We start from the raw sequence: 25,813 nt of genomic DNA, 5'->3' as shown, positions 1-25,813 counted from the left end.
GAAGCTAGATGCGTCCAGTTTTCAACAACAACAACAAAAATTACTGAGTGTCTAATTAGCAACAAAAAGCTGTAAGGTGTGTAAAGAGTGAGGAAAGCCTGTGGCCAGGAGGTAATGGCTGGTCACAGGGCACCCCCTGCCCCAGTGGCCCGGATGCTGCCCGTAAGAAGACCTCCACACAGCTGTTGTGAATGTCTGAAGGACTTGAGGAAGTGGGGACCCCAGGTAGAATGTGGGGGCACTTCAGAAAGATCACAGATGATGGAATTAAAAGATAAGCTGGAGCCGGCACTGTGGCGCAGTGGGTTAAAGCCCTGGCCTGCAGCACTGGCATCCCATCTGGTCGCCAGTTCGAGTCCTGGCTGCTCCACTTCTGATCCAGCTCTCTGCTGTGGCCTGGGAAAGCAGTAGAAGATACCCCAAGTCCTTGGGCCCCTGCACCTGCACGGGAGACTCAGAGGAAGCTCCTGGCTCCTGGCTTCAGATCAGCGCAGCTCCGGCCGTTGTGGCCATCTGAGGAGTGAACCAGCATACAGAAGACCCCACCCTCCGCCCCGTCTCTTTCTGCCTCTGCCTCTCTGTAACTCTGCCTTTCAAATAAATAAATATTTTTTTTAAAAAAGATAAGCTTATTTTGTTGCAAATAAAATGGAAGTCTGCGTATGTGGGAACGATGGTTTTGTGATGACTAACTCCTCTCATAGACGGCAGTGGCAGGACTTCTAGTTTCTGGGCTGGCACATAAGGGCCTTAGAAGTTGGCTACTTTTTTTTTTTTTTTTTTTAATCACTTTATCCAAAGAACACGTGGAAAGGTGAACAGCAGGGACATGAATTTACAGGGTGAGCCCCTGCCCCTCAAATTACAGACAGGTGAGTATACAGAATCACACCGACTGCAGCAAGCACACCCATAAGCGGGGTGGCATTTGGTGTAGGAGTTAAGGCACTGCTTGGGGGGCCGGCGCTGTGGCGTAGCAGGTAAAGCTGCCACCTGTAGTGCTGGCATCCCATATGGGCGCCAGTTCGAGTCCTAGCTGCTCCACTTCCGATCCAGCTCTCTGCTATGGCCTGGGAAAGCAGCGGAAGACGGCCTAAGTGCTTGGGCCCCTGCACCCATGTGGGAGACCCAGAAGAAGCTCCTGGCTCCTGGCTCCTGATCAGCTCAGCTATGGCCACTGCAGCCATTTGGAGGGTGAACCAGCAGATGGAAGACCTCTCCCCTCTCCCTCCCTCCCTGTCTCTGCCGCTCAAATAAATAAATAAATCTTTAAAAAAAAAATGAAAAAAAAAAAAAAAAAAAAAAAAAAAACAACCCATAGACAGAAAGTTCTGTGAGAACCAGCAAGGTGGCAGGGAAACCTGACCTGTACGTGACAGGCTGCTGGAGACACAGCAGGACGCACCTGAGGTTTTAAACCTCCGTGGACCCGGTCACAGGGTCCTTTGGGAATTTTGTCTCCACTATCATGAGCTTCTCACAGTGAATACTGAAGAAGAATCCCCCCCCCCACCAGGGGGGAGGCAGCTCGCCAGTCTGAAACACAGCAGGGCATCCCACGGTGCAGGGCCCGCCCTTGGGAGAAGCAGCGTCACTTCATTCTGAGAAAGCTTGTCCCCACCCCCGGCTCATGCTCGCCTCCCTCCCACGGAGCCCCTCCTGGCCTTCCTGTCCCACCTGGGGGAGGAAGCTGAGAGGCACTAGTGAAGTGCATACCCCAGGAGCTGTGGAACGCCTCCCGCTTGCCCTGCACCCCTAAAGCCTCGCTTAAGGAATGCGGTCCTTTGCACAGTGCGTCAGCCCCACCCCCACCCCCCCAAAAAAAAAAAAAAAAACTTAAAAGGCCCACGGAAACAGAGCACCAAGTTCAAAGAGACTAAACAGGCTCCAGACCCAGAGTCTGATGTGGTAGCAATGTGGGGGTTATCAGACCAGGAATGCTTCTAAGACTATAATTAGTCTGCTGAGGGTTCCTCTGTAAGACGTAGACAACACGCAGGAACAGAGGGGTACTGTGAGCAGAGACGGGACATCTAAGCGAGAATGAAAAAGTCGCTAGAGCCCGAGAAACCCTGCGGCCGAAATGAGGAATGGCCCCCGAGGGACTAATTAGAGGACTGGATATGGCTAGAGAAGGAGTCTGAGCTTTGAGAACAGGACAGTAGGACCTTCTGAAACTGCGAAAGCAAAGAGGAAAAAAAAGGGGTGGGGGAGAAACCAAACCGGAACAGTGAGGTGACTGTGAAGATGTGTGCACAAGGGGAGTTTCAGGAGGAGGAAGAAAGGCCCGGAGATATCGGGGCAGGCGTGATGGGGGTTTCCCTCAGATCCACCTCAGACGGCAAACTACAGCTCCAGGAGGCTGGGGACACCCGGCAGCACGTCTCAGGCTGCCTGTGCTGAGACAGTATATTGAGGCCAGCACTGGCGAAGCGGGTAAAGCTGCTGCCTGCAGTGCCGGCGTCCCATACGGGCACCGGTTCAAGTCCCGGCTGTTCCTCTTCCGATCCCGCTCTCTGCCATGACCTAGGAAAACATAGAAGATGGTCCATGGGCTTAGGCCCCTGCACCCGCGTGGGAGACCTGGAAGAGGCTCCTGGCTCCTGGCTTCTGGCTTCGGATTGGCCCAGCTCTGGCCGTTGCAGCCATTTGGGGGGTGAACCAGAGGATGAAAGGTCATCTCTCTCTCTCTCTGTCTCTCCCTCTCACTGTCTGTAACTCTAACTCTAAAATAAATTAAAATCTTTAAAAAAATAAAGAAAATCATAGGGCGGGTGATTTATAAAGAACAGAAAATTATTTCATAGTTTGGAAGGTTGGCAGTGCAGGACCAGTACCCTAGCCGGGTCTGGTGGGGGCCTCCTACCTGGTGTCACCCGTGTCTGCTCACAGGACAGAAGGGGGGGAAGGGGACCAAGCCTGCCGCCAGGGTGCCGGACCCCCTTCCCGAGGGCGCTTCGTTACTCAGCCACCTCCCAGAGGCTTTGCTTGTGCTGCTGTTGCTTTGAGGATAAAATTGTGCTGTGAATTTCGGAGGGGACTCAAAGACAAGCTGCCTGTAGGCTAACACATTGAAACTTCAGAAAATCAAAGATAAAGAAAAAAAAAAAAAAAAAGACGGTGAAAGAAGCCAGAGGTGAGAATCCAATGCTCACCTGACTTCTCTGCCACCCTGCAAGCAAGGGCGGGGAGCGGGCAGTGGGAGATAACCCCCGGCCAGGAGCCTGTGCCTGCAGAATTAGCCAGAGCCGAGACCCAGGGGAATCCGTGGCCAGCAGACCTGCCTTGCAGGAGAGGTTGACGGAAGTTTTCAGACAGGGAGAGCGATGCAAGTTAGAAACTTGTCTGAAGAGGAGCATTGGAGAAGAGTGAGTGAACGCGAAAGAGAAGCTCTTGTTCACGACTAAACCATTACAGCCGGCTGGAGCAGCAGCAGGGTATCTGACTGTGAGCGCTCGGGGGCCATCAGCCAGCTGTGCATCAAAAGTAGCAAAAATGGCTTTTGTACTGAAATGCGCAGCCTTTTTTTTTTTTTTACCATTATCTCCTGATCAACATGGGGTAGCCATGATTTGCGTGTTATCAGATGTTGTAAATAACCTACAGGTAATTTAAAGTATGTTGAGGGGGGCTGGCGCTATGGTGTAGCGGGTAAAGCTGCTGCCTGCAGTGCCAGCATCCCGTATTGGCGCTGGTTCAAGTCCCGGCTGCTCCACTTCTGATCCAGCTCTCTGCTGTGGCCTGGGAAAGCAACAGAAGATGGCCCAAGTCCTTGGGCCCCTGCACCTGCATGGGAGACCTAGAGGAAGCTCCTGGCTCCTGGCTTCAGATTGGCGCAACTCCGGCTGTTGTGGCCATCTCGGGAGTGAACCAGCGGATGAGGGGTGTGTGTCTGTATGTGTCTGCCTTTCAAATAAGTAAAAAAAAAAAAAAAAAAGACAATTTAAAGTGTATTACTGTTTAACACCTCCCACCCCAGTGAAATGCCTCCAGACCGTTTTGTGAGGCGTGTGGGGGACAGAACAGCCACCAGTGCACAGGGCCGTGGGGGTCCAAGTCCTCAGGAAGGGGAAGGGATGGAGGTTGAAGATGGCGCAAATGGGTTCAAAAAAGGCATTGTGCAGAGCGGTGTGGAGGTGGGAGCCAGGCTGTCCCAGGCACCTGGGCTCCCTTTGGTGACCTGGTATGGGGGGGAGGGACTTGAAGATTGTGTGCAGCTGCTTCCGGCAGGTGAGGGCGCTGAGGTTGAACACTGGGGTAGGGGTGTGGAGGGCCTTGGTAAGGGAGGCTGGCACCGGCCTGGTCCCTGCGGGTGGTGGCCGGCGGGTCACCCCGGGATAGGCCCAGGGTCTCGTGTCTTCTGTAGGCAACTGCAGAGGTCCTGGGGACATCACGATGTGGCAGCCCCCATGAGGTTGTCCTCAGAGGACGTGAGAGCCCAGCTCCGGCACCCGCTTTAGGGCTGGGTGGCTCTGCATTTAAATAGTGCTTCTGATGCAGGTAGGACTGGCTCTGATCCCAGCTGGCTCCTGGAGTGCATGAGGAAGTGAGGCCTGGCAAAGTGCAGCCCCCTCAGGCCCAGTGAGGGGCACAGAGACCCCGCCCCGAGCTGCCCCGAGAGACGCGGCTGTGGCTCCAAGGTGCTGGATTTGCTCCTCAGGGCCTGCTAGCTGGAGGATTTATTAGCCGACGTTGTCATACAAGGGATGCGTGTGACAGGGCTGATTATATTTACTTTTGCAGCCTCATTTGAGGAAAGCAGACATGAGACGTGCATTGCAGACATGCTCAGAGGTGCACAGAAGTACAGCAGTGGGCCAAGCCCCCTGGAGTCAGGACACTTGGTCTTACACTTCCTGGCCCACATCCTTGACCTTGAATCTGTCTGCCTTTGCCTTGTCCTGTGGCCAAGCTTAGTATGCTCGTTATGACCCTGAGCTAGCTCTGGTCCATAGCTGGATGTATTTGCCTTTGTAATTTAAACGCAGCGTGGAAAGGTGGTCCCTACACCATTACCTGCATTGCCAAGGACTGTAATGGATAGTAAAGATTTTTTGAACTTCAGGCATTTTTTTTTTTCCTTTTTAATACTTTGGAGTTAGCCAAATAGATTTTCTTTCCTTTTTTTTTTTTTTTTTTTGTTTGTTTTTAAGCCTGAAAAAACCCTATGAGAGAAATAAAGGGAGAGAAATGTATCTGTGCGGAACAGTGGGAAATGTGCTAGCGGTGGATGAGATAGATTGAGTGTTTACCGTGGCCTGTCCTGAGGTGACACGGGAGGCCTGGTGACAGGCAGTGATAGTGCTGGCTGGGCTATTTTTGGGTGAAAGGACAGCCGTTGGCGGTGGCGCAGCCTCTCCGGTTTCTGTGCGTTTCTTCCCCCTGTCCGTCTTGCCGCCCTCTGGCCCCGTCTGCCTGGGCTTGCAGTGTGGAGGTCGGTGCCCTGGCAAGGTTCACGTGGACTCGGAAAACCCTCCCTCCCTCTCTCCCTCCCTTTCTCTCTCTCTCTCTCTCTCTCAGAAGCTGCTTCAGAGAGTAGAGCATTTCCTAGTTAAATTTCATAATAACGTTTTTCAGTTCTATAAATAACTCAGATTCCGGGCAAGCCGCCGGCCTGGATAAGTTACAGTAAGGCAGATTGTCCGAGAGACCCAGGGGTCAGAGGCGGGGCTGCTCTCCAAGTCCACCAGGAGGCCCGGGGCCCAGCATGTGTTGGGATTCAGGCTAATCTGATTCCAGCCCTGATTCTCCACATCTAACCCTTTGTAAATGACATGTCTTTGGGGCCGCCGTTGTGGCATAGTAGGGCTTAGCCTCTACCTGCAGTGCCCAAATCCCATAAGGGTGCTGATTTGAGTCCTGGCTGCTCCACTTCCGATCCAGCTCTCTGCTATGGCCTGGGAAAGCAGTGGAAGATGGCCCAAGTCCTTGGGCCCCTGCACCCACGTGGGAGACCTGGAGGAAGCTCCTGGCTCTTGGCTTCAAATCGGTTCTAGCTGTAGCGGCCATCTGGGGAGTGAACCAGCGCATGGAAGACCTCTCTCTTTCTCTGCCTCTCCCTCTCTCTCTCTGTAACTCTGCCTCTCAAATAAATAAATAAAAATCTTTAAAAAAAAAATGACATGCCTTTATCCCGGTTGCTTTTACTGGTGTCTGCAATTGTTGTCCAGAAAGGAGCTGTGGCCGGGTGTGGTTCATACGGTGACTGGCCCAGGGCCAGAGCGTCCACTTGCTCCTCAGGCTTCGTCCTGGGGCTCTTGCGCATTACCAAGTAGAAGCAGTACAGCTGTGGTCTGAGGGCTGCCTCAGTTAATCTCCACAATTTGGCCTCACTCGGGAAGGCGTGGAAGGTGCTGGAGGCAGAGGGTGCAAGGCCAGACGCCCTTCTCAGAGGGCTGTGTGGATGTGGGGGGAGGCAGCTGCGCGGGCGTCACTGGGCTCTGTGTGGAGGCACGCAGGCTGCCCCTCCCTGGCAGTGGGACGTCAGGGCTGCCACAGGACACCCCGGGCGGGGATGCAGGTTGAGTAGGAGCTGAGGGGCGTGTGGCAGAGGCAAGAGCCTCCCGTTGCCATTCACCCCTGGAAGAATGTCTTCTGTCACAAAGGCCCTGAAAGTGCTGATTCACTATTTCTTGAGTACCTTTGGTACCATTGAACATACAGGCCCAGTCTGAACATCGAGTTCAGTGCGAGAGACGTGGCTTTGGTACAGTGTCAGGACTTGGGGGGCGCTACCCCTTGCCTGTCAGTCAGTCCCCTGTGTGTGGACCACCTTGCTGTATTTCAGTGAGAAAAGCACATTAGAAACCAAAATTGGGTCTTTATTTGTTTATTTGAAAGAGTGGCAGAGACAGAGAGGCCTTCCAGCTGCTGGTTCACTGCCCGAATGCGCACAACCACCAGCACTGGGCCAGGCAGAAGCCGGGAGCCACCGGCTCCACAGGGATCTCCCGCGTGGCCGGCAGGGGCCCTGGCAGTTGAGCGGCCATCCCTTTCTGCTTCCCAGGCACATGAGCAGGAAGCTGAACTGGAAGCACAGAGTAGCCGGGGCTTGAACCAGTATGGGATGCAGGTATCCCAAGCACCGGCTTAACCCGCTGCACCGCAAGGCCCACTCCTGAAATCGGCTTTTGTTGGGACCGGTGTTGTGGTACAGCAAGTTAGGCCACCACTTGCAACACTGGCGTCCCCTGTGAGTGCTGGTTTGAGTCCCGGCCGCGCTACTTCTGATCCAGCTCCCTGCTAGTGTACGCGTGGGAAAGCAGCAGAAGGTGGCCCAAGGGCTTGGGCCCCTGCCACCCATGTGAGAGGTCCTGGTGGTGTTCCCAGGCCCCTGGCTTCGGCCTGGCCCAGCCCAGGCACTTGGGGAGCTGCAGGCATTTGGAGAGTGAGCCGGTGGGTAGAAGATCTCTCTGTCTCTCTCTGTCTCTTTCTCTCTCTCTCTCTCTCTGCCTTTCAAAGAAACACTTTGTTTTTTTTTTAATGGCTTTTGCTGTGTTTCGTTCCTGCTCTAAACCTCCCTGAGCTGGCTCGCCGTGAGGAAATCCCATGGAGCATTGGTTCTCTGCCCTGCCGTAGTCTGTGGGCGCCGTGACCCCAGAGCCCGGGTCCCGCTCCCTGGCTGAGGTACCCGAGGCGCTGGCTGAGAGGTGAAGGAGGCCTGTGGCCGAGAAGGCCCGAGGCTGACTGTGCACTGCCGCTGCAGGTGTCCCCTCAGGCCTGCCTGCTCCCGCCACTGTCTCGTCTCTGTGAAGACAGTCACTTCCTTCCTGTTTGGTTCTCTGCAGCCCAGAGCCTGGGACAGATTGCACGCAGTAGGCGCTCAGTAAATCCTCACAGCCAGCATAGCGGGTGCTGTGTTTTGTCCTTGAGTGTCTGGGAGCGAGGCCTGCACATGGTTCCCGCCGCATACTCTGGCTTAGGGTCTGTTGGCTCCTTTCACACACATTAGGTTCTCGCCTTCATCTTTGCATTGACACTTCTCCACCTTGTTGCTGCAGAGGCAGAGAGAGAGAGAGGGAGAGACACTTCCCAAATGTTGAAACGGCTGGAGCTGGGCCAATCCGAAGTCAGGAGCCAGGAGCTTCCTCCAAGTCTCCCATGTGGGTGCAGGGGCCCTAGGACCTGGGCCATCTTCTGCTGCCTTCCCAGGCCATAGCAGACAGCAGGATTGGAAGTGGAGCAGCCAGGACCCGAAGTGGCACCCATATGGGATGCCAGCACTGCAGGCAGCGGCTTTTGTTGCTACGCCACAGCGCTAGCCCTGAGGAACAGCTTTTTGAACTATGAGCCTATTCAGAATACAATTTAGGAAGCTGACTCTGGGGCTGAAAATACTTTAAAAACTGTTTGAGGGGGGGCCGGGGGAGCAGGCATTGTTGCACAGCAGATGAAGGCCCACATCCCATGTAGGAGTGCCTGGATCTTTGGCTCCAGCTTCCTGCTGGTGTGCACCCCGGGAGGCTGCAGGTGATGGCTCCCTACGGTGCTCCCCTGCCACTCATGTAGGTTGTAGGGGAGCAGGATGGAGCTCCAGGCTCCTGGCTTCAGCCGGGCCCAGCCCTGGCCGCTGCATTCAGGGAGTGAGCCACAGGTGGGAGATCTTGCCCACTGTTTCTCTGCCTTTTCAAATAATAAAACTTACAGGGGGGATTATTTATGGTTTTAGAATTTTTTTAAGATTTATTTATTTATTTGAAAGAGTTACAGAGAGAGAGGAGAGGCAAAGAGACAGAGGTCTTCCATCTGATGGTTCACTCTCCAGATGGCCGCAATGGCCAGAGCTGGGCTGATCTGAAGCCACGAGCCAGGAGCTTCTTCCGGGTCTCCCATGTGGGTGCAGGGGCCCAAGGACTTGGGCCATCTTCCACTGCTTTCCCAGGCCATAGCAGAGAGCTGGACAGGAAGTGGAGCAGCTGGGTCTTGAACCGGTGCCCATATGGGATGCTGGCACTTCAGGCCAGGGCGTTAACCCACTGTGCCACAGCACTGGCCCCTATGGTCTTAGAATTACATGGAGGTGACAGCTGCACAGCCTTCTTTGTACTAAAATGCCCTCAGTTGCACACTTTATTTTATTTTTTTATTTGACAGGTAGAGTTATAGACAGTGAGAGAGAGAGAGAGAGAGAAAGGTCTTCTTGCGTTGGTTCATTCCCCAAATGGATGCTACGGCCGGCGCTGCGCCTATCCGAAGCCAGGAGCCAGGTGCTTCTTCTGGGTCTCCCACGTGGGTGCAGGGCCCAAGGACTTGGGCCATCCTCCACTGCCTTCCCGGGCCACAGCAGAGAGCTGGACTGGAAGAGGAGCAACCGGGACTAGAACCTGGCACCCATATGGGATGCCGGCGCCGCAGGCGGAGGACTAACCAAGTGAGCCATGGTGCCGGCCCCAAGTTGTACATTTTAAATTTTTAATGGTTGATGTTATGGTACATGAATTTTACCTCAATTTTTAAAAAAAGTATTTCTGAGGCCATAGTACAGGACTTAGGCTTAGGATTCAAAGATTACCAAGAGGGAAGAAGGATGGGAATATCCTTAGGTTCTTAGAACTGTAGCTACAAAACATATCAAATCTGTTGAAAACTGATTAAAAATTAAAAAAAAAAAAAAAACTAGTAGTTGAGTGGAGGAGCTGGCGACCTAGGACCCGAAGTGACCCACAGCTGTGGGTGCAAAGTTATAAGCATGGTCCTCTTACGGCACACACTTATTCAGACTTTATTTACTGATTGATTTATTTGAAAGGCAGAGAGAAAGAGAGCGAGCGAGCGAGCTTCCATGCGCTGGATCCAGAACTTAATCCAGGTCTCCCACGTGGGTAGCAGCGGCCCAAGTCCTTGACTCGCCCCTGCGCGCATACAGACCGTATTGAATGTGAAGAGCCCTATTACTCCTGTGTTTGCAGCTTTGGGTGCACCGTTTGCCGGGAGGGGGATGGCCCCGGCCAGCCAGCTCGGGAGCCAGCAGCACGTTTGCGTCTCTTCATGGGGATGAGCGTCGCCATCTCGGTCAGAGGACACCTTGTCGCGAGGCCCGTGTCCCACACCTGTCCACGCCGGGGACACTGAAACCAGCTCCCTAGAGCTGACTTGCGTCTGCTCTGCCACCGCGGCAAGTTGTCCACTGTCCACCCGGGGGGCTGGGCCTCTTGCAGACACTCGGTTCACTTTAAAGGCACACTAGAAACCAACAGCGTTTCTCTGCCGAGCATCTCGGTAGCCACGGCGGGTGCGTGTGCATCCTGTCTCGTGGCCACCCGACTCCTGGGAGCCGCACCACAGGGGCCGGGCTGGCCGCTGGCACCTCCCCTGGCCGCGCTGGCCAGGTTGCTGTGAAGCTGTGCTCAGCGTCTTACTGGAGAGCAGAGTCCCCTGCCACAGGCTCCTCTTCCCAGCACCGAACGCCCCGGGGACAGCCTGAAGTACTCCCAGCCTGCCATCTGCCTCCACCAGTGCCAGCCCGCACTGCTTTAAACCCAGGGCCTCCGGGCTCGCATCCCAAAATACACCCCATGGGCCGCTCGGCCGGGGCTTGTCCCAGCATTCCAGGGAGGGCCTGCTGACTCGAAGGTATCCTCTGGCTTCTGGCCTCAGCCGCTCTGCCCGAGGCCCAGGACCTGCCACGGGCACCGTAGCCGCCACCTGAGGTAGGATATTGTTCTTTCTTTCCAGTCAAAGGCAGCTTCTCAGACACTTGAAGTAAAATGAAGCAGCTTTATTCTGCTTTTACTTTGTGGAGATAAGGACTTTTTTCAGATGTGGGTCCCGAGCATGGTCCGTGGCTGTGTCACCTTAAATAGACCAGCCGATCAGAGCTGGTGGTCACTTAGGAAACGCAGGGCTCTGCGGACGTGTGTGGGAACAGCGCCCTGTGTGCTCCCGGGGTCCCGAGCGGGCTCCCTCTCTGCCCTCTGCCCTTCGGCCTGCTCTCCTGGAACATGGCAAACCGTACCTCAACTAATCCTTCTGACAGGCCTCCGTTCATTCTTTCTTGAGCTTCAGAGGGTTTTCAGATTCTCCCCTTTGATTCCCAGATACAGGTGTCCCGTTTCCATGCATGCTTTCTGGGTGGACACCAACAACCTGTTTTCCTGGACGAGTCGTGTTTGTCTGTCTGTCTTGCTGGAGCCAAGAAGGGAGTCTTGGGAACAGAATCCATCTGTGGGACGCAGTGCAGGGCCCAAATGCCCAAGTACAAAGGGTGGGATGCCTGGCAGAAAGGGAGGCGTTCCTGGCCAGAGCAGCTTTCTCATTTCTGGTTTGAAAGTCCTTTAAAAGCACCCCCCGGGGAGCAGCTGAACTCCAGGGGAACCTCACGACCCCAACTTCCCCAGTCCTACTGGACGGGGCCTCTCCCCCGCTCTGCGCGCCTAGCCCAGGTGAGAGTGCCCTGACCTGGTGGCACATGGAGGATAGGGGCAGGTGGGCGTGGCTCATCCGCCCACACCCCCGTGGTTGATGGCTTTGCATATGCCTCAGTTGTGGGTGCTGCATCCTTCTGATGACCACTGCATGACGGCTTCTGTTGTGGGGGTGTCTCCTCCCTTCTTTTCTGGCCCCGCCCTCTCCCTCTGTGTCCCTGTCCTGCTTCCTGCCAGGGCTCACAGGGGTGCTGGACAGACTGTCCCTTCTACTGGAAAGGAAACTGTGAGCGAGTTGCATTGTTCCCTAGCCCCTTTTTAATACGATCAGTCCTGCCTTCCCAGGCCGTAATCTGGCCGTATGTGTGAGAGGAGCAGTTACGAAGCATTCGGTGTCAAAGCCTCAATGTATAAGCTTGTTAGAGTGAGCCCGCGTCACGTACTTCCCCGAGAAAGCAGCTCCCCCTGCGTCACGGGGCGATCTGCCTCCTGGTCTGCAAGTGTGGCAGCTGGGACGCGGTTCCCTCCTGCTGAGGCAAGACAGCCACAGCTGCCACAGCAAGGTGGCTCCCTCCCATCGAGGTCCTGGCTGCCCAGGACAACAGGAAGGAGTTGGCACAGCTCTTGCTGGTAGCCTCACTCCCCAAGGGCCCATCGCTGTGACCAGGTGCACCGGGGAAGCTGTGGTGACCCTGAACCTGATTTTCAGCCAAGTGGCCGGCCGTGCAGTCTGCCTTCCACCACCCTCCTGCCCCAGCCCGGGAGAGTCAGTGCCGACTCCTGGTCTCCTGTGCCTCCCGGTGCTGTCCCGGCTTGCCACACTGAATGCACCTGTGCGCTCTCCCCACAGACAGTGGCCGTGGGCGAGGATGGAGCCTGTCCACCCGGCGCCACGTTTGCCCCCAGGGCCGGGAGACCCAGGCTGGCCCGCGCTGTTGAGTCAGGCGCTCACGGAATCCCACACGTGTCCCAGACGGTGTGTAGCTCTCTCTTTTTCTTCATGTCCCGGCTGGCTGGCTTGAGTTCTGATTCGGTTGCATGAAATTGCGGTGTGAGGGGGAAGCTTCGCCAGTCTTCCGCTGGGGCCCTTCCTCAGGGGGAGCCCTGCCCGGCCAGTCCGTGTTCACACTGCTCCTCCCCGGTGCACAGCAGGTGCCTGTGTGCTCACTGTCTGCTGTGCTGGCCTTGACACGAAACTTGCGGTCGCAACACGGGATCATGGCTGCCTCTGGGGACATCATTAAGTCAAAGGGCTTGCGGAGGCCTCACGGACAAACTGCACTGAACTCTGTTTAATGAGTGTCCTTCCTTTGCCAAGAAAACCCCAGTACTCATGAACCAGGGGCTCTGTCAGGCTGCCTTGGAAATCTAGTGGTTGGGAAATGCATTCTGTGCAGTGTGGGGGGTGGGGGTGCCAGTTCATTGTGGGCAGCTGTGTTGCAGCCCCACGTGACTCATCTAACCTCAGACCACACCTGGGTGTGGGGGGGAGCGGGGTGCTCCCACTCTCCCCTGAGGGTTAGGCTCCTTCCCCCAGGCTGCTGGGTGGCTGAAGCAGGCTACCTCTGGAACCTGTGCATTTTGGGAGGCAACAGGCTGCGTGCTTGATGCTTAAGCCCCATGGCCTTGCGTGGGGCTCTGGGCCCTGGCCCCAGGGCTGAGTGCTGCCATCCCTCCCTAAGCAGCACCCCCAATCCCTCTCCACCCCCTGCTCCTTGCAGGCAGTGGCTGGGCCCTGGGCCGCTCTGGGCAAGGCAGGGTGGTCCCGCTCAGAGCCCTGCCCGACACAAGCGCCTGGAATTGCAGTGCGGAAAAAAGCTTTTCCCAAACAGCCACCCAGCTGGGTTGAATTCTGCCTGGCCTGGCCGTTTGTTGTGTGAAAGTTCTAAGCTCTGTTTACCTCAAAGCCTACCCGTGCTTTCTGTCACTTGCTGTCATTTCCTGTTTGTTGGTGTACCAGCAAAAAGCTCCTCATTCCTGCCCTACCCCCACCCCACCCCGCAGTTACTGCTCCTGCCCCCCGGAAGCCCTCTCAGTCCCTGCATTCAGGGGCCAGGCCCCATGGAAGACCCCAGGCAGCACTGCAGAACCAGGATGGCGTGGACACCAGTGCCTGTTCTGAGCCAGGGGCCAGACAGAGGGTCCGTGGGGCCCGGCACCTCCCTGGGACTCGGCGTAGCCTGTGGCCCGAGCACACCTGGGCTGAGCATCCTGTGGTGGGCAGGGACGGTTCCAGCAGCAACTAGGGAAGGAGCTTGGCGCTTGTGATGCCACCTTCATTCCCAGCTCCTCAGGGTGTGCTTGGCACGACGTAGGCTCAGAGGGAAACACATCCACTTAGCCTGTAGAAGTGGACTGATAGAAAACAGTCTTTTTTTTTTTTTTTACAACCCAAGAACATTGTTCCTTTTGGGTGGATCAAGAACTTAGGTGTCCCGGTTGCCCCTCTTCCAGGCCAGCTCTCTGCTGTGGCCCGGGAGTGCAGTGGAGGATGGCCCAGGTGCTTGGGCCCTGCACCCCATGGGAGACCAGGATAAGCACCTGGTTCCTGCCATCAGATCAGTGCGGTGCGCTGGCCGCGGCGGCCATTGGAGGGTGAACCAACGGCAAAGGAAGACCTTTCTCTCTGTCTCTCTCTCACTGTCCACTCTGCCTGTCAAAAAATAAATAAATAAATAAAAGAACTTAGGTGTATTTGGAAAGGCAGGTTTGTGGTGGCCATTCCAGCTGGAGGCAGCGCTGTTGCCTGGCGGGGGGTTCCCTTAGGTCAGGGCAGCCCTTGAACGTGAAAGCAGAAAAGCGTTGTAAGTTTGTGGGGCTGAGGCCCTGCGGCACTTAGTACGTGGGTGAGGGTTTTGCATACTCTCGCATGTTCCCAAGCTGATGAAGGATTTAAAGCTTCAGGCTGGGGTGGACATTGGGGACTTGGGACACCTGTGTTGCACAGTGGAGGGCCTGGTTTGAATCTGAGCTAGTCTGCTTTTTTTTTTTTTTTTTTTTTTTAATTTATCTGTTTGGAAGTGTGGGGAGCAACTCGGACTAGACTAAGTTACTGGAATTAAGACTTATTCTATGCATCTGCTCTCCCACAATATGGCGCTGAGAAGGGGGAAACAGCTTCTATACAGCTGCCTCCAGTTCAACCAATAAACAGCAGGACCTGCTCCTGATTGGAGGAGAGCAGCGTACTCGGCGTGTGGGCAGCCGAGTTGGGACTGGCGGAAGAGGACTATAAAGGAGGAGAGAGACAACATGCACCGGGAACATCTATCTGAAGGAACACCTGTGCAGCCCCCGAGAGAGCCGGCCGGCGGTGTGCCGCTCCCCCGCGGAAGTGGGGAAAGTGGCTAGGGGGAACCGCCCTTCCACGGAGGTGGAAGGGACGGTAGCCAACCCGGGAAGAACCAGCAGCAAACCCGGGAAGGGCCGAGCAGACAAAAGAACAGCGCAGGGTCCTGTGTCGTTCCTCCGCGAAGAGGGGGAGTGACATAATGGTGCCGTGACTCGGATATGAAGCCCAGGCAGGGTTTAGTGTCGTTCCTCCACAAAGACGGAGAGCGACATAATGGTGCCGTGACTCGGATATGAAGCCTAGGCAGGGTTTAGTGTCGTTCCTCCACGAAGACGGGGAGCGACATAATGGTGCCGTGACTCGGATAGGAAACCTAGGAGGGAAGAAGCGGGAAGAAGTGGGAAAATACCGGAGAGACTAGCAAAGAGCCTAGGGAAAGCCGGACGGAAAATGTGCCAGAAGAAGCTATCGAAAGCCTAGGCATAGACTCGGATATGGACTGTGGGAAAGAAGTTAGGATTAAAAGCGAAAGTGAAAGCTTTCATAGACTCGGATGCGGACTATGGCGGGGAAGCTAGGAGATTGAAAGCGAAAGTGAAACCTGGAGGAGGCTTGGACTCGGATACGGACTGTGGGGAGAAGCCAGGAGAAATGAGGGAGGAATATTGTTGGAAGAAAACTTAGGGAAACATACCGGGTAGAGAAAAATGTTAGGGAAATTGAAGCCGCGGGGGGCAGGCCGAGGCGGAGACGTAAGCCAGCTTGGAATTCTTTAAGTCAGCCCGGGTAGCAAAAGGCGAAAAGTTAAACCAGAGGCAGAAACGTGGGCCAGGTTGGAATCCGTCAGATTAGCCCGGGGAGCAAAAGACAGGAAGCCAAACCATAAGGCGGAGATGCGTAAGCTAGGTTGAATTTGCCAGGTTAGCCCGGGGAACTTAGATTGAATACCGGTGGTGGCGGAAACGTAAGCTATGCTGTGTGACTCGCGGAAGCTGCCGCGTGCAGAGAGAGCGCGCGGGGCGTGAATAGATAGGGAACGTGGGGCTAGTGCGAGGCCGTGGTGCGGGCGCGAAGGGGCGCGGAGACTGCGGAGTGCGCGCGCGAAGCCGGGAAGCCGCGCAGATGAGAGAAGCGCGGGCTGAAGTGGCTCAGACCCGGGAAGCCGCCGAGAAGCAGCCTCGGGGTGGGCGCCGGGAAGCCGCAGGGATAAGAGAAACAGAAGTTTAGAAGTAAAATGAGAGAAATAGGAATGCTGGTAGATAGAAGTAAAATAGGAGAAATAGGAATGCCCGGAGATAGAGAAATAGAGAAATAGAAAGGCCTCCCCACAACATGGCAATGAGAGAGCTTGGATTCGGTCTGCCTGATTAGGGAGGTGGTGAGCACCTGCGGGCGGCTAGCAGCTTATGCGCCGCAGGTCACCGAAGACAGGCACGAATTAACATCAATAAGTCTCCCCACAATACCACAATGAGAAGGCTTGGATTCGGTCTGCCTGATTAGTAAGGCGATAAGCACCAGCAGGCAGCTCGACCAGAGTATGAGCTGCAGGTCACTGAAGATAGGCACGAATCAACACCAATAAGTCTCCCCACAATACGGCAATGAGAAGGCTTGGATTCGGTTTGCCTGATTGGTAGGGCTTGTAAGCACCTGCAGGCAGTTCTAGCAGAGCAGAGCATGCGTTGCAGGGCACCGAACACAGGCACGCATCAGCGCCTAAAAACCTCCTCACAACATGGCGAAGAGAGGACCCGGATTCGGTTTGCCTGATTGGTAGGGCTTGTAAGCACCTGTGGGCAACTCTAGCAAGCAGAGCAGAGTGTGTGCCGCAGGGCACCGAAGACAGGCGCGTATCAACGCCAAAAAATAAAAAGAAAGGGGGATCTGTGGGGAGCAACTCGGACTAGACTAAGTTACTGGAATTAAGACTTATTCTATGCATCTGCTCTCCCACAATGTGGCGCTGAGAAGGGGGAAACAGCTTCTATACAGCTGCCTCCAGTTCAACCAATAAACAGCAGGACCTGCTCCTGATTGGAGGAGAGCAGCGTACTCGGCGTGTGGGCAGCCGAGTTGGGATTGGTGGAAGAGGACTATAAAGGAGGAGAGAGACAACATGCACCGGGAACAGCGCAGGGTCCTGTGTCGTTCCTCCGCGAAGAGGGGGAGCGACATAATGGTGCCGTGACTCGGATATGAAGCCTAGGCAGGGTTTAGTGTTGTTCCTCCACGAAGACGGGGAGTGACATAATGGTGCCGTGACTCGGATATGAAGCCTAGGCAGGGTTTAGTGTCGTTCCTCCGCGAAGAGGGGGAGCGACATAATGGTGCCGTGACTCGGATATGAAGCCTAGGCAGGGTTTAGTGTCGTTCCTCCACGAAGACGGGGAGCGACAGGAAGTCAGAGTTACCAAGAAGGAGGGGCAGAGGCAGAGAGAGATCAAGATCTTCTGTCCGCTGGCTCGTTCTCCAAATGGCTGAAGCCAGGAGCCAGAAGCTTCTTCTAGGTCTCCCACGTGGTGCAGGGGCCCAAGCACTTGGGCCATCTTCTACTGCTTTCCCAGGCCATAGCAGAGAGCTGGATCGGAAGTGGAGCAGCCAGGACTCGAACCAGTGCTCACAGGGGATGCCGGCACTGTAGGCGGAGGATTTACCCACTATGCCGCAGCCCCGGTCCCTAGCTTCCTGTTGATGCAAACCCTGGGAAGCAGCAGGCGACGGCTCAGGTGGTTGGATTCCTTTTGCCCGTGTGGGAGGCCCGGGTTGAGTTCCAGGCTCCTGGCTTTGGCCCTGTCCAGCTCTGGCTGTTGCAGAGTGAGCAAACAGACCTGTTTCTCTTTTACCTCTCTGCCTTCCAAATGAAATGAAAATAAGTAAAGGAAAACTGAAGCTTCGGGCTGGCTCTCCAGGGTGCTGTTCTGGGTTGGCAGCGCCTTCCTTCCTGAAAAGGATTCCTGTGGTCATAGCACCGCAGCCCTGGGGGCCGACGGGGGCCTCTGGCCTGCTTGTCAAGCCCCTCCCCACCCCCACTTCTCACTAGCTCATCCTTTGCCTTCCTTCCCTGGCAGTGGCTTTGGGTACAGGAGCATGGGTGAGTGACAAGAAATAGGGGGGCTCAGGGGGCACAATAAAAGTAAGAGCATCCATGGGAAAAAGTGATACATTTCCAAAGGACGGCAGCACACTTGACGAGCGCTCACGTGGCCGACAGGGTCCACGGAGACTGCCCAGCGAGAACGCTGTGTGTGTGTGTGTGTGTGTGTGTGTGTCTGTCTGTCTGTCTGTCTGTGGGCGGTGGCACAGTGCAGCCCTGCCCTGAGCCCCTTGGGGCATCCGTGGGCCTGTGGTCGGAGGCTCCTCTGTGGTGTCACAGCTGCCGCCCAGAGCTGTCCTGCCCGGAGGCCCCTGTCCCTCGAGGGTTTGCTTAGAGGTGCAGAAGTGCCACGGTTCCCTTTTTCCTTTGCTTTAAAACTATTTTTTTTAAAGTCTCAAAATTACTCAGGGATTGAAAGTGATAATGGGCATTACTTAAGTTCCCGAACGTTAAGGAGAATCAGGTCGGCCGCCCTCTCCGTGACGCCCTCCGGGAGCCGAGTCCCTGAGCTGGGTGATAGCCTCAGCGTGTGCTCTGGGGACCGCGTGGGGTGGCGTAGCTGGAGAACAAGCGACGCGGAGCGCAGGGTCTGGAAGCCCCTGGCCGGGGCTCAGAGCGAGGGCAGTTGGGAGCGGGCAGTGTGGCAGTCCCGGGAGGGGCCTGGGCCCTGCCGCTCTGCCACTGCTCTGTCTGGTTTTGTGTCTCCCAGGAGGAGTCTGCTGCGAGTGCGGGCCATGGACTTCCTCACGTCCACCGCCATCCTGCCCCTGCTCTTTGGCTGCCTGGGCATCTTCGGCCTCTTCCGCCTGCTGCAGTGGATGCGAGCCAGGGCGTACCTGCGGGGGGCTGTGGTGGTGATAACGGGCGCCACGTCGGGTCTGGGGAGAGGTAGGTCCCGAGGTGGGGCTGGGGGGGGGGGGGCGGCGGCACGCCAGGGGTGTGGAGCAGCTGCGCTGGACACAGGAAGTGCAGATCAGGGGGCGGCCGGACGTCACCATCAGTGGTCCTTTGGAAAAAGCTGGGGCTTAAGTGCATTGCGAAGTGGCCCTGACTCTCTGCCTTGGGGTGGGGCCAAAGCCAGTTCTGACTCAGGCCAGCTGGAGACTACGTGGGCAGCCTCACTCTGCTCCAGCTGCTTATTTTTTGTTAAAAACGTCATTTTATTATTTATTTGAAAGACAAGGAGAGAGAGGTCTTCCATCTGCTGTTCACTTCTCAAATGGCTGCAATGGCCAGGGCTGGGCCAGGCTGAAGCCAGGAGCCAGGAGCGCCATCCAGGTCTCCTATGCAGGTGCAGGGACCCAGGCACTTGGGCCATCCTCCCATTGCCCTCCCAGGCGCATCAGCAGGGAGCTGGGTCAGGAGTGGAGCAGCCAGGACTTGAACAGGCGCTCCGATATGTGATGCCTGTGTCACAGGCAGTGGCTTAAGCTGAGCCACACACCAGCCCCCTCCAGCTGCTTAGTGAAATGGGGGGGGGGGGGTGTCTCTGTGTGGAAGTTCAGAATCTTCAGACAACAGACAACTAATTTGAAAAATGTTTTTAGGTTCCATTCTGATTCGTGAATACCCCGCCTCCGAGTTTCAGGGACTGTGTGCTGGGATGAGGGCCTGGAGTCGGTCGGTCAAGCCCCCGCCCACTCCCCCTGGACAGAGGAGCTGCAGAGGCCTTGTCCCTTGCCCTCTACGTACAGGCGTGCCGCACTGTGCCCCCTGCCCTCCAGCCTCGGCTTCTGCACGCGAGCACACGGCACACTAGCACGCCTTCCCCTTCCCAGTGCGGTTCCGCGGGCCAAGCGCTAGGGCAACAGAGGAGAGGCAGGGTCCCTGCCCTCCAGGGGGCCGCAGTCCACGGAGAAGGGCGCCTTTGCCTCCTGGTGTTGCCGTGCCACCAGGGACGTTCGCAGCGGGCCTGCTGGGCCAGGCGCATGTGGGCGTCCTCCTTTGCTCAGCAGTTTGAGGCGCGTGGTCTCACTGGATGCCCAGAGCTGAGAGGCCGTGCCCTGTGGGACCCAGAACTCACCGTCCGGAAGCCTCACCTGGCGAGACGGTGGGGCCGCCAGGCGGTGGGACTAGAGATGGGTGCAGGCAGGCGGGTCCTGCCTGGAGGGTGAGGGAGGGGCCCGCAGCCTGGCTTCACTCGTAGGCCCCTGTGGATAGGAGGTGACGCATGGGGACATGGGGGTGAGTGCCACCTCTGGCACTGGAGCTGCAGGCTTTCCAACGGACAGCTGCCTCCAGGCTCGCTGCCACCTGCCTGTCCTCGGACCTGACTCAGCTCCTATGTATAGGCCCGGCAGCAGCCGCTGCGCTGGCTCCCAGAGAGGAAGTGGGTCTGCGAGCTGGCTGGGGCGGAGCGGCGAGCGGCAGGTGCCCCCGAGTGCCCTCCTCGGTCCCACCCGCTGCCCGACCGCACCGTGGAGGGAGGAGACAGCACACTTGAGAAAAGCAAGCCTCTGTCCTAGGGCCCAGGGCGTTCTCTCTGAAGAGGGGCTCACAGGGGGCAGTCACTCTGCTTATGCTGTCGCAGGGAAAGCGGGGACAGGTTCTTTTTTTTTTTTTAATATTTACTTATTTATTTTGAAAGAGCTACACAGAGAGAGGAGAGGCAGAGAGAGAGAGAAAGAGAGAGAGAGGCATTTCATCTGATGGTTCACTCTGGCTGGAGCTGGGCCAATCTGAAGCCAGGAGCCAGGAGCTTCTTCTGAGTCTCCCATGCAGGTGCAGGGGCCCAAGGACTTGGGCCATCTTCTACTGCTTTCCCTGGCTATAGCAGAGAGCTGGATGGGAAGTGGAGCAGCTGGGACTCGAACCGGCGCCCATATGGGATGCCGGCACTTCAGGCCAGGGCGTTAACCTGCTGCGCCACAGCGCCAGCCCCAGGGACAGATTCTTAACCACTGGCCACCTCGAGTGTGACACCGCCGTGGCTGCCGCCGAGGACGCACTGCTGTGCCGTGGCTTCTAGGAGGGCCCGCTGGCCGTGCCAGCTCCGTGGAGGGTTGGGATTGCGCGGTGTCCAGACGGCTCCCTGTCTCTCTCCCGGCGGTCTCCTGTTTTGTGTGTTTAGGCTACGTGAGCTGCCCTTGTAGAACAGTAGAACCATTGAGTAGACGCACAGAATGTTCTGGATGCCTGCTTCAGCCAGCCCGAGCCGCACGGCCCTCACAGCTCTCCTGATTTATGAGCAGGCGTGCCGGCGGCACTGCACCGGCGCCTGCAGCCCCGGAGACACGGTGCCTTGGAGCTGCCCCCCCCCCCCCCCCCCCCGCCCCGACCTTCCTGTCTCCCTGAGGAAAGGCCGGTGGACTGCTTCCAGTCTCTTGTTCCCATGTCTGTCCCCGCCCTGCACAACATCTACTTCCTGCCGCCCCGGAGAGCGGAGAGCGGAGAGCGGGAGCAGAACCGAGGCGCCCGTCTTGGAGTGGTGATGCGCAGCACGCCTCCCTCCGTGTTCTGCGTCTTTGCCCCTCGGTAGCACCTTGCAGCGTGGTCCAACAGGAGGAAAAAACCAACTGAGCCCCAGGTTCCCGTCTTCGGGGATGCCTGAGCAGCCCCTCAGGAATGCTGGCACCGGCTGGGAGGGCCGCCCCGCCCCGCCCCACACTCACAGGCCTCTCACCAGGAAGGGGCTGGCGCTCAGGCCACGCCAGACCACCCCGGGACAGGCAGTAACTGTCTGCCCTTCTGTCCAGCGGGCCGGTGAACAAACCCAGGAGAAGCTGAGGAACACACCTGAGGGATGCCTGCCTTCCATCTCAGCCCCTCCTTCCGGGGAGCTCCAGGGGAGGGCTGAAAGCTGTTCACACCGCAGGAGCCCCCAGCCCTCTCCTCCCCGCCAGAGATGTCACAGCCTCCCCCCCTTCCCCCCCAGCAACGGCTCGCCCTGAGGGCAGGCCTGCCCCTTCCGCGAGCCGCGGAGACTGGCTTCCGTGTGGGACGGCCTGGGTGGCTCGCTGGCTGTGCCGTGGTCACCCAGGGGCCTGGGCAGAGAGAGAGATGAAGCCTTTGCCGAGCGCAGGCAGCCCCTCTTTGCACACGCCACGCGTTCCTGTTAGGCAGGTTCTAGAACATGCGGGAAAGGCCACTTCGAAACACGAGAGCGGTGGGCACTTGCGTGGTGCCTTCTGTCCACTCAGCGCAGTACTGAGTGCTCACCTCTTCCAGCTCCGCAGTCACCCCTGAGTGAGGCTGTCTGGCTACCTGTATCTTACGGAAGGGGGAAATGAGAAACAGGCTGTAACAGCGTGGTCACACAGCCAGTAGCGTTGGGAGTTGGCTTGGATATGGGAGGTCCAGCTCAGCCTGTTCTACTGACCGCTGGGCTCTATAGCTTTTCAAAACTAAGTTTCCAGGGACTGGCGCTGTGGCTCAGGGGATTAAGCCACTACCACCGCCACCGCCTGCGACGCCAGCATCCCATTTGGGCACCTGTTTGTGTCCCAGCTGCTCCACCTCTGATCCAGCTCCCTGCTAATGGCCTGGGAAAAGTAGGGGAAGATGGCCCAAGCGCTTGGGTGTGGGGTGCAGGTACACACCTGTGCCGTGCGGGGAGCGCCGTCACAGGGTTCTCATATGCTGGCGCTCCTCTTACCAGCACTGCAAGTCCCCCCCCCCACCATGGAGAGAGCCTCCCCTTTCTTCCTCCCGGATGGCTCATCTTTGGGGGCGCAGGTGATGGTGGGACTTGGCCGTGACCTTTTCAGATTGTCACAGTTGTGAAATAGGTCACACACATGCCATGTACCATTTCAGCCATTTCCAAGTGCGTAATTCGGCGGCATTAGCCACTGTCCACATCCACGTGGCACACCTGGAGGAAGCTCTCGGCCCCGCCCTGGCCGTCACAGCCATCTGGGGAGTGAGCCAGCGATGGGAGATTCTCTCTCCCTGTCTCTCCTTCTCGCTCTCCAACTCTGACTTTCAAATAAATGAATCTTCGAAAAACAACACTAGGTTTCCAGGCTGCTGAAGCTTTCGGCAGGACACACCCGTGGGAGGATGAGAGAGTCTCCCTCTGCCCTGCCCCCGGTCCTCGGGGTTCACCCCCTGCCTCCAGAGGATGTCTGTCTGACGAGGCCCAGGGCCGACCGCAGGCCTCCCCTGGGACTCCAGCAGCGGAGCTAGGAGGAGACAAGATGAAGGCTTTGTCCCAGAAAGCAGGGCGGTGGTGTCAACGGGAACCCAGGGCTGCCCACACGTCCCATTCCTGGAGAAGCCGCCGGGCTGGGGAACAATGGCGAGACAAGACCTGCCGGCACTTGAGAGAGCCGGGCACCTCTGCCTTGGCTCCAGCCGCCCCAGCCTTGGCCGTCAGCTCTTTCTCTTCGCTCTTGAACTACCCCAGCCCCTCTGATTTGTGCTCGTTTTGCTGTGTCCCAGTGTGAGTTGAGCTCTGTTTCTGGTAACCAAGAGAATATTGAGTGAGAGGCCCCCTCCCTGCTGTGGCCCTAGCTCAGGTCCTTTCTAGTGGGCTTGGTGGAGCCTGGTGTCTCGCCCAGGCCCCGCCGTCCCAGCAGTAGTGAGCCCGTTACACAAAGACACCCTGGGTCCTTTGCTGTTGCGGGCATTAACCTGTGACCTCCACTTGTGTCGTTTTGCTGCCTGAACTCATCCCCCCAAGCCCGGCCAGGCTGTGAGACCCTCCACTTCGGCCCAGTGTCATCGGTCCCCAACCCTCGGGTGCAGCACCCAGGAAAGTGGGCCGCCACGTTTCAGGACTCCCGAGCTGAGCCATATGAGTACCCCAGCAAATCTGAGCAACATGGGAGCAGTGTAGATAGGGCTACAGCACGGTTTTAGGAGACCGTGGCGCCAGGGTGGTTGGCTGCCCCCACCAGCTACGTGGGGTAGTTTTGCCGCCTGTCCCTGGGAACACTCCTGCGGCCTACGTGACTTCCTCAGCTGTGAAAATGGGACGGAGCCCAGAGGACTGACTGTCGATGGAAAGTTCTGAGCACAGAACTTAGCCTAGCTGTCTTCCGCCTGCCTGCTCCTTGCCCTGTGGACGCCCATCACCAGCCGGGCCCTGACGGTGGCTCCGTGAGGTCTGCAGGTCCTCCAGTGCGGGAAGGATCAGCCAGGCGTCCTGCAAGCCTGGATGAGCCCGCCCCACCCCGGGGAGAGGGGCTTTGCCCTTCCTCGGCCGTCAGGGTTCTCTCTTCCTCCCTCAGAATGTGCCAAAGTCTTCCATGCCGCTGGTGCCAAGCTGGTGCTCTGTGGCCGGAACGTGGAGGCCCTGGAAGAGCTCACCAAAGAACTCAGCGCTTCTCACGCCACCAAGGTGAGCCCAGGGCCGTGTTTCGTGTGGGTGTGGGCTGCAGGTGCACACCTGGGCCGTGTGGGGGCTGCCGTCACGGGGTTCTCATATGCTGGCACCCCTCTTACCAGCACTGCAAGTCCCCCCCGATGGAGAGAGTCTCCCCTTTCTTCCTCCCGGATGGCTCATCTTTGGGGGCGCAGGTGATGGTGGGACTTGGCCGTGACCTTTTCAGATTGTCACAGTTGTGAAACAGTTATGTTGCACACATACCATGTACCGCTTCAACCATTTCCAAGTGCCTAATTGAGTGGTATTACCCACTGTCCGCATCTGCGACTTTGCAACAGCCCCGTAGCCTCCCTCTCACCATGTGTCTCTGTGAGTTGGCCCGCCCCACCCAGGGGGGAGTCGTGCAGTATCCGGGTGCGTTTGTTTCCCTGTCTGACTCACCTCACTTGGCACCACGTCCACAAGCTTGTCTCCAGGCCGCAGCCTGTGCCGGAGGCCCCTTCCTCTTTAAGGCTGGGTAATGTTCCACGGTGCGTACGTGCCACATTCTGCTTAGCTGTGCCCATCGGCGGACACTGGATGGTTTCCACCTTTTGACCACGGTGAGGAAGGCCGCCGTGGCGTGGGTGTACGAGGATCCTCTCTTGGAGTTTCTGCTGTCACTGACCCAGGACAGACACCTAGGGGCAGAATTGCCCGGAGGTCTCTGTTCACCCTGGGGAGGGGCCGCAGTAAGGCCACGGTCTCTCCACCCCCCACCCCCGGCAGTGCCGCAGTCCGGTTTCAGCCTGCCCTCCTGTAACCCTTGGGACGCCTCCATCCTGGGAGGTAGGACGCGAGAGCTCGCCGTGCGTCCGACCTGCGTCTCCCGAGTCGCAGGCGATGCTGAGCGTCTTCTGTGTGTGCCGGGCACTTGTGTATCCTCGAGCGGTGTCCCGCTCCCTTGCCCTGCTCACAGTCACGTGGTCGTCACTGCTGGCTTGCGGCATTCTGTGTGTGTGCTGGACTTCCAGTCCTTAGATACTGTCTCTCCCATCGAGTAGATCGTCTTTTTCAGTTTTCTTCATTCTGTCCTTTGAAAAAAATCATTCCTTTTGGTGGATGAAACCCAGTTCATCGGTGTTTTTTTTTTTTGCCTGTGCCTTTGGTCACATCCATACACTTGCCGCCAAGTCCAGTGTCAGGTAGGTCTCCCCACGTTTCCTCCTGTGCGGGTTTTCACGCTCACGTCTGACCCAGCGGAGTTAGTGGCACTGTGCGGTGTGAGACCAGTCCAGCGCCCCCTTGGACAGCACCGCTGGCTGACTGTGCTTGCTGGATCTGTGTGGCGCCTGGGGAGAGAATCAGCTGGGCGCGTACGCTGAGGCTCTTTATTCTGTTGCATTGGTGATTACTACATCTGTCAATGTCGGTGCTGTACTCTTTCTTTTTTTTTTTTTTTAAAGATTTTATTTATTTATTTGAGAGGTAGAGTTACAGACAGTGAGAGGGAGAGACAGAGAGAGAGGTCTTCCACCCGCTGGTTCACTCCCCAGATGGCCACAACAGCTGGAGCTGCACTGATCTGAAGCCAGGAGCCAGGTGCCTCTCCTGGTCTCCCATGTGGGTGCAGGGCCAAAGCACTTGGGCCATCCTCCACTGCACTCCCGGGCCATAGCAGAGAGCTGGCCTGGAAGTGGAGCAGCTGGGGCATGAACCAGTGCCCATCTGGGATGCTGGCACTGCAGGCGGCGGCTCTACCCACTATGCCACAGCGCTGGCCCCGTGGGTCATCTCTTAAAAAGATCTGT

The 25,813-nt window shown here is 57.1% G+C and overlaps 1 protein-coding gene across 3 annotated transcripts in view; it reads left to right on the top strand.

Moving 5' to 3' along the window:
- The window catches only part of DHRS7B (dehydrogenase/reductase 7B), a 42,023-nt gene that overhangs the window by 10,042 nt on the left and 6,168 nt on the right, over positions 1-25,813 (top strand). The window contains exons 1-4 of one of the 3 annotated variants that reach the window (XM_051839776.2): positions 9,716-10,649; positions 12,214-12,339; positions 18,462-18,640; positions 23,926-24,035. In XM_051839776.2, coding sequence (XP_051695736.1) covers positions 12,233-12,339; positions 18,462-18,640; positions 23,926-24,035 — 396 coding nt within the window. In that variant the 5' untranslated portion in view covers positions 9,716-10,649; positions 12,214-12,232. Of the gene's footprint in view, positions 1-9,715; positions 10,650-12,213; positions 12,340-18,461; positions 18,641-23,925; positions 24,036-25,813 lie in introns of those variants that run through there. The other 2 variants (XM_051839778.2, XM_051839777.2) reach the window with 2 other exon arrangements.

The sequence above is a fragment of the Oryctolagus cuniculus genome, chromosome 17 (genome assembly GCF_964237555.1).
Source record: "Oryctolagus cuniculus chromosome 17, mOryCun1.1, whole genome shotgun sequence".
NCBI lineage: Eukaryota > Metazoa > Chordata > Mammalia > Lagomorpha > Leporidae > Oryctolagus > Oryctolagus cuniculus.
The sequence above is the reverse complement of the archived record's forward strand: the minus strand, read 5'-3'. Positions and strand labels throughout refer to the sequence as shown.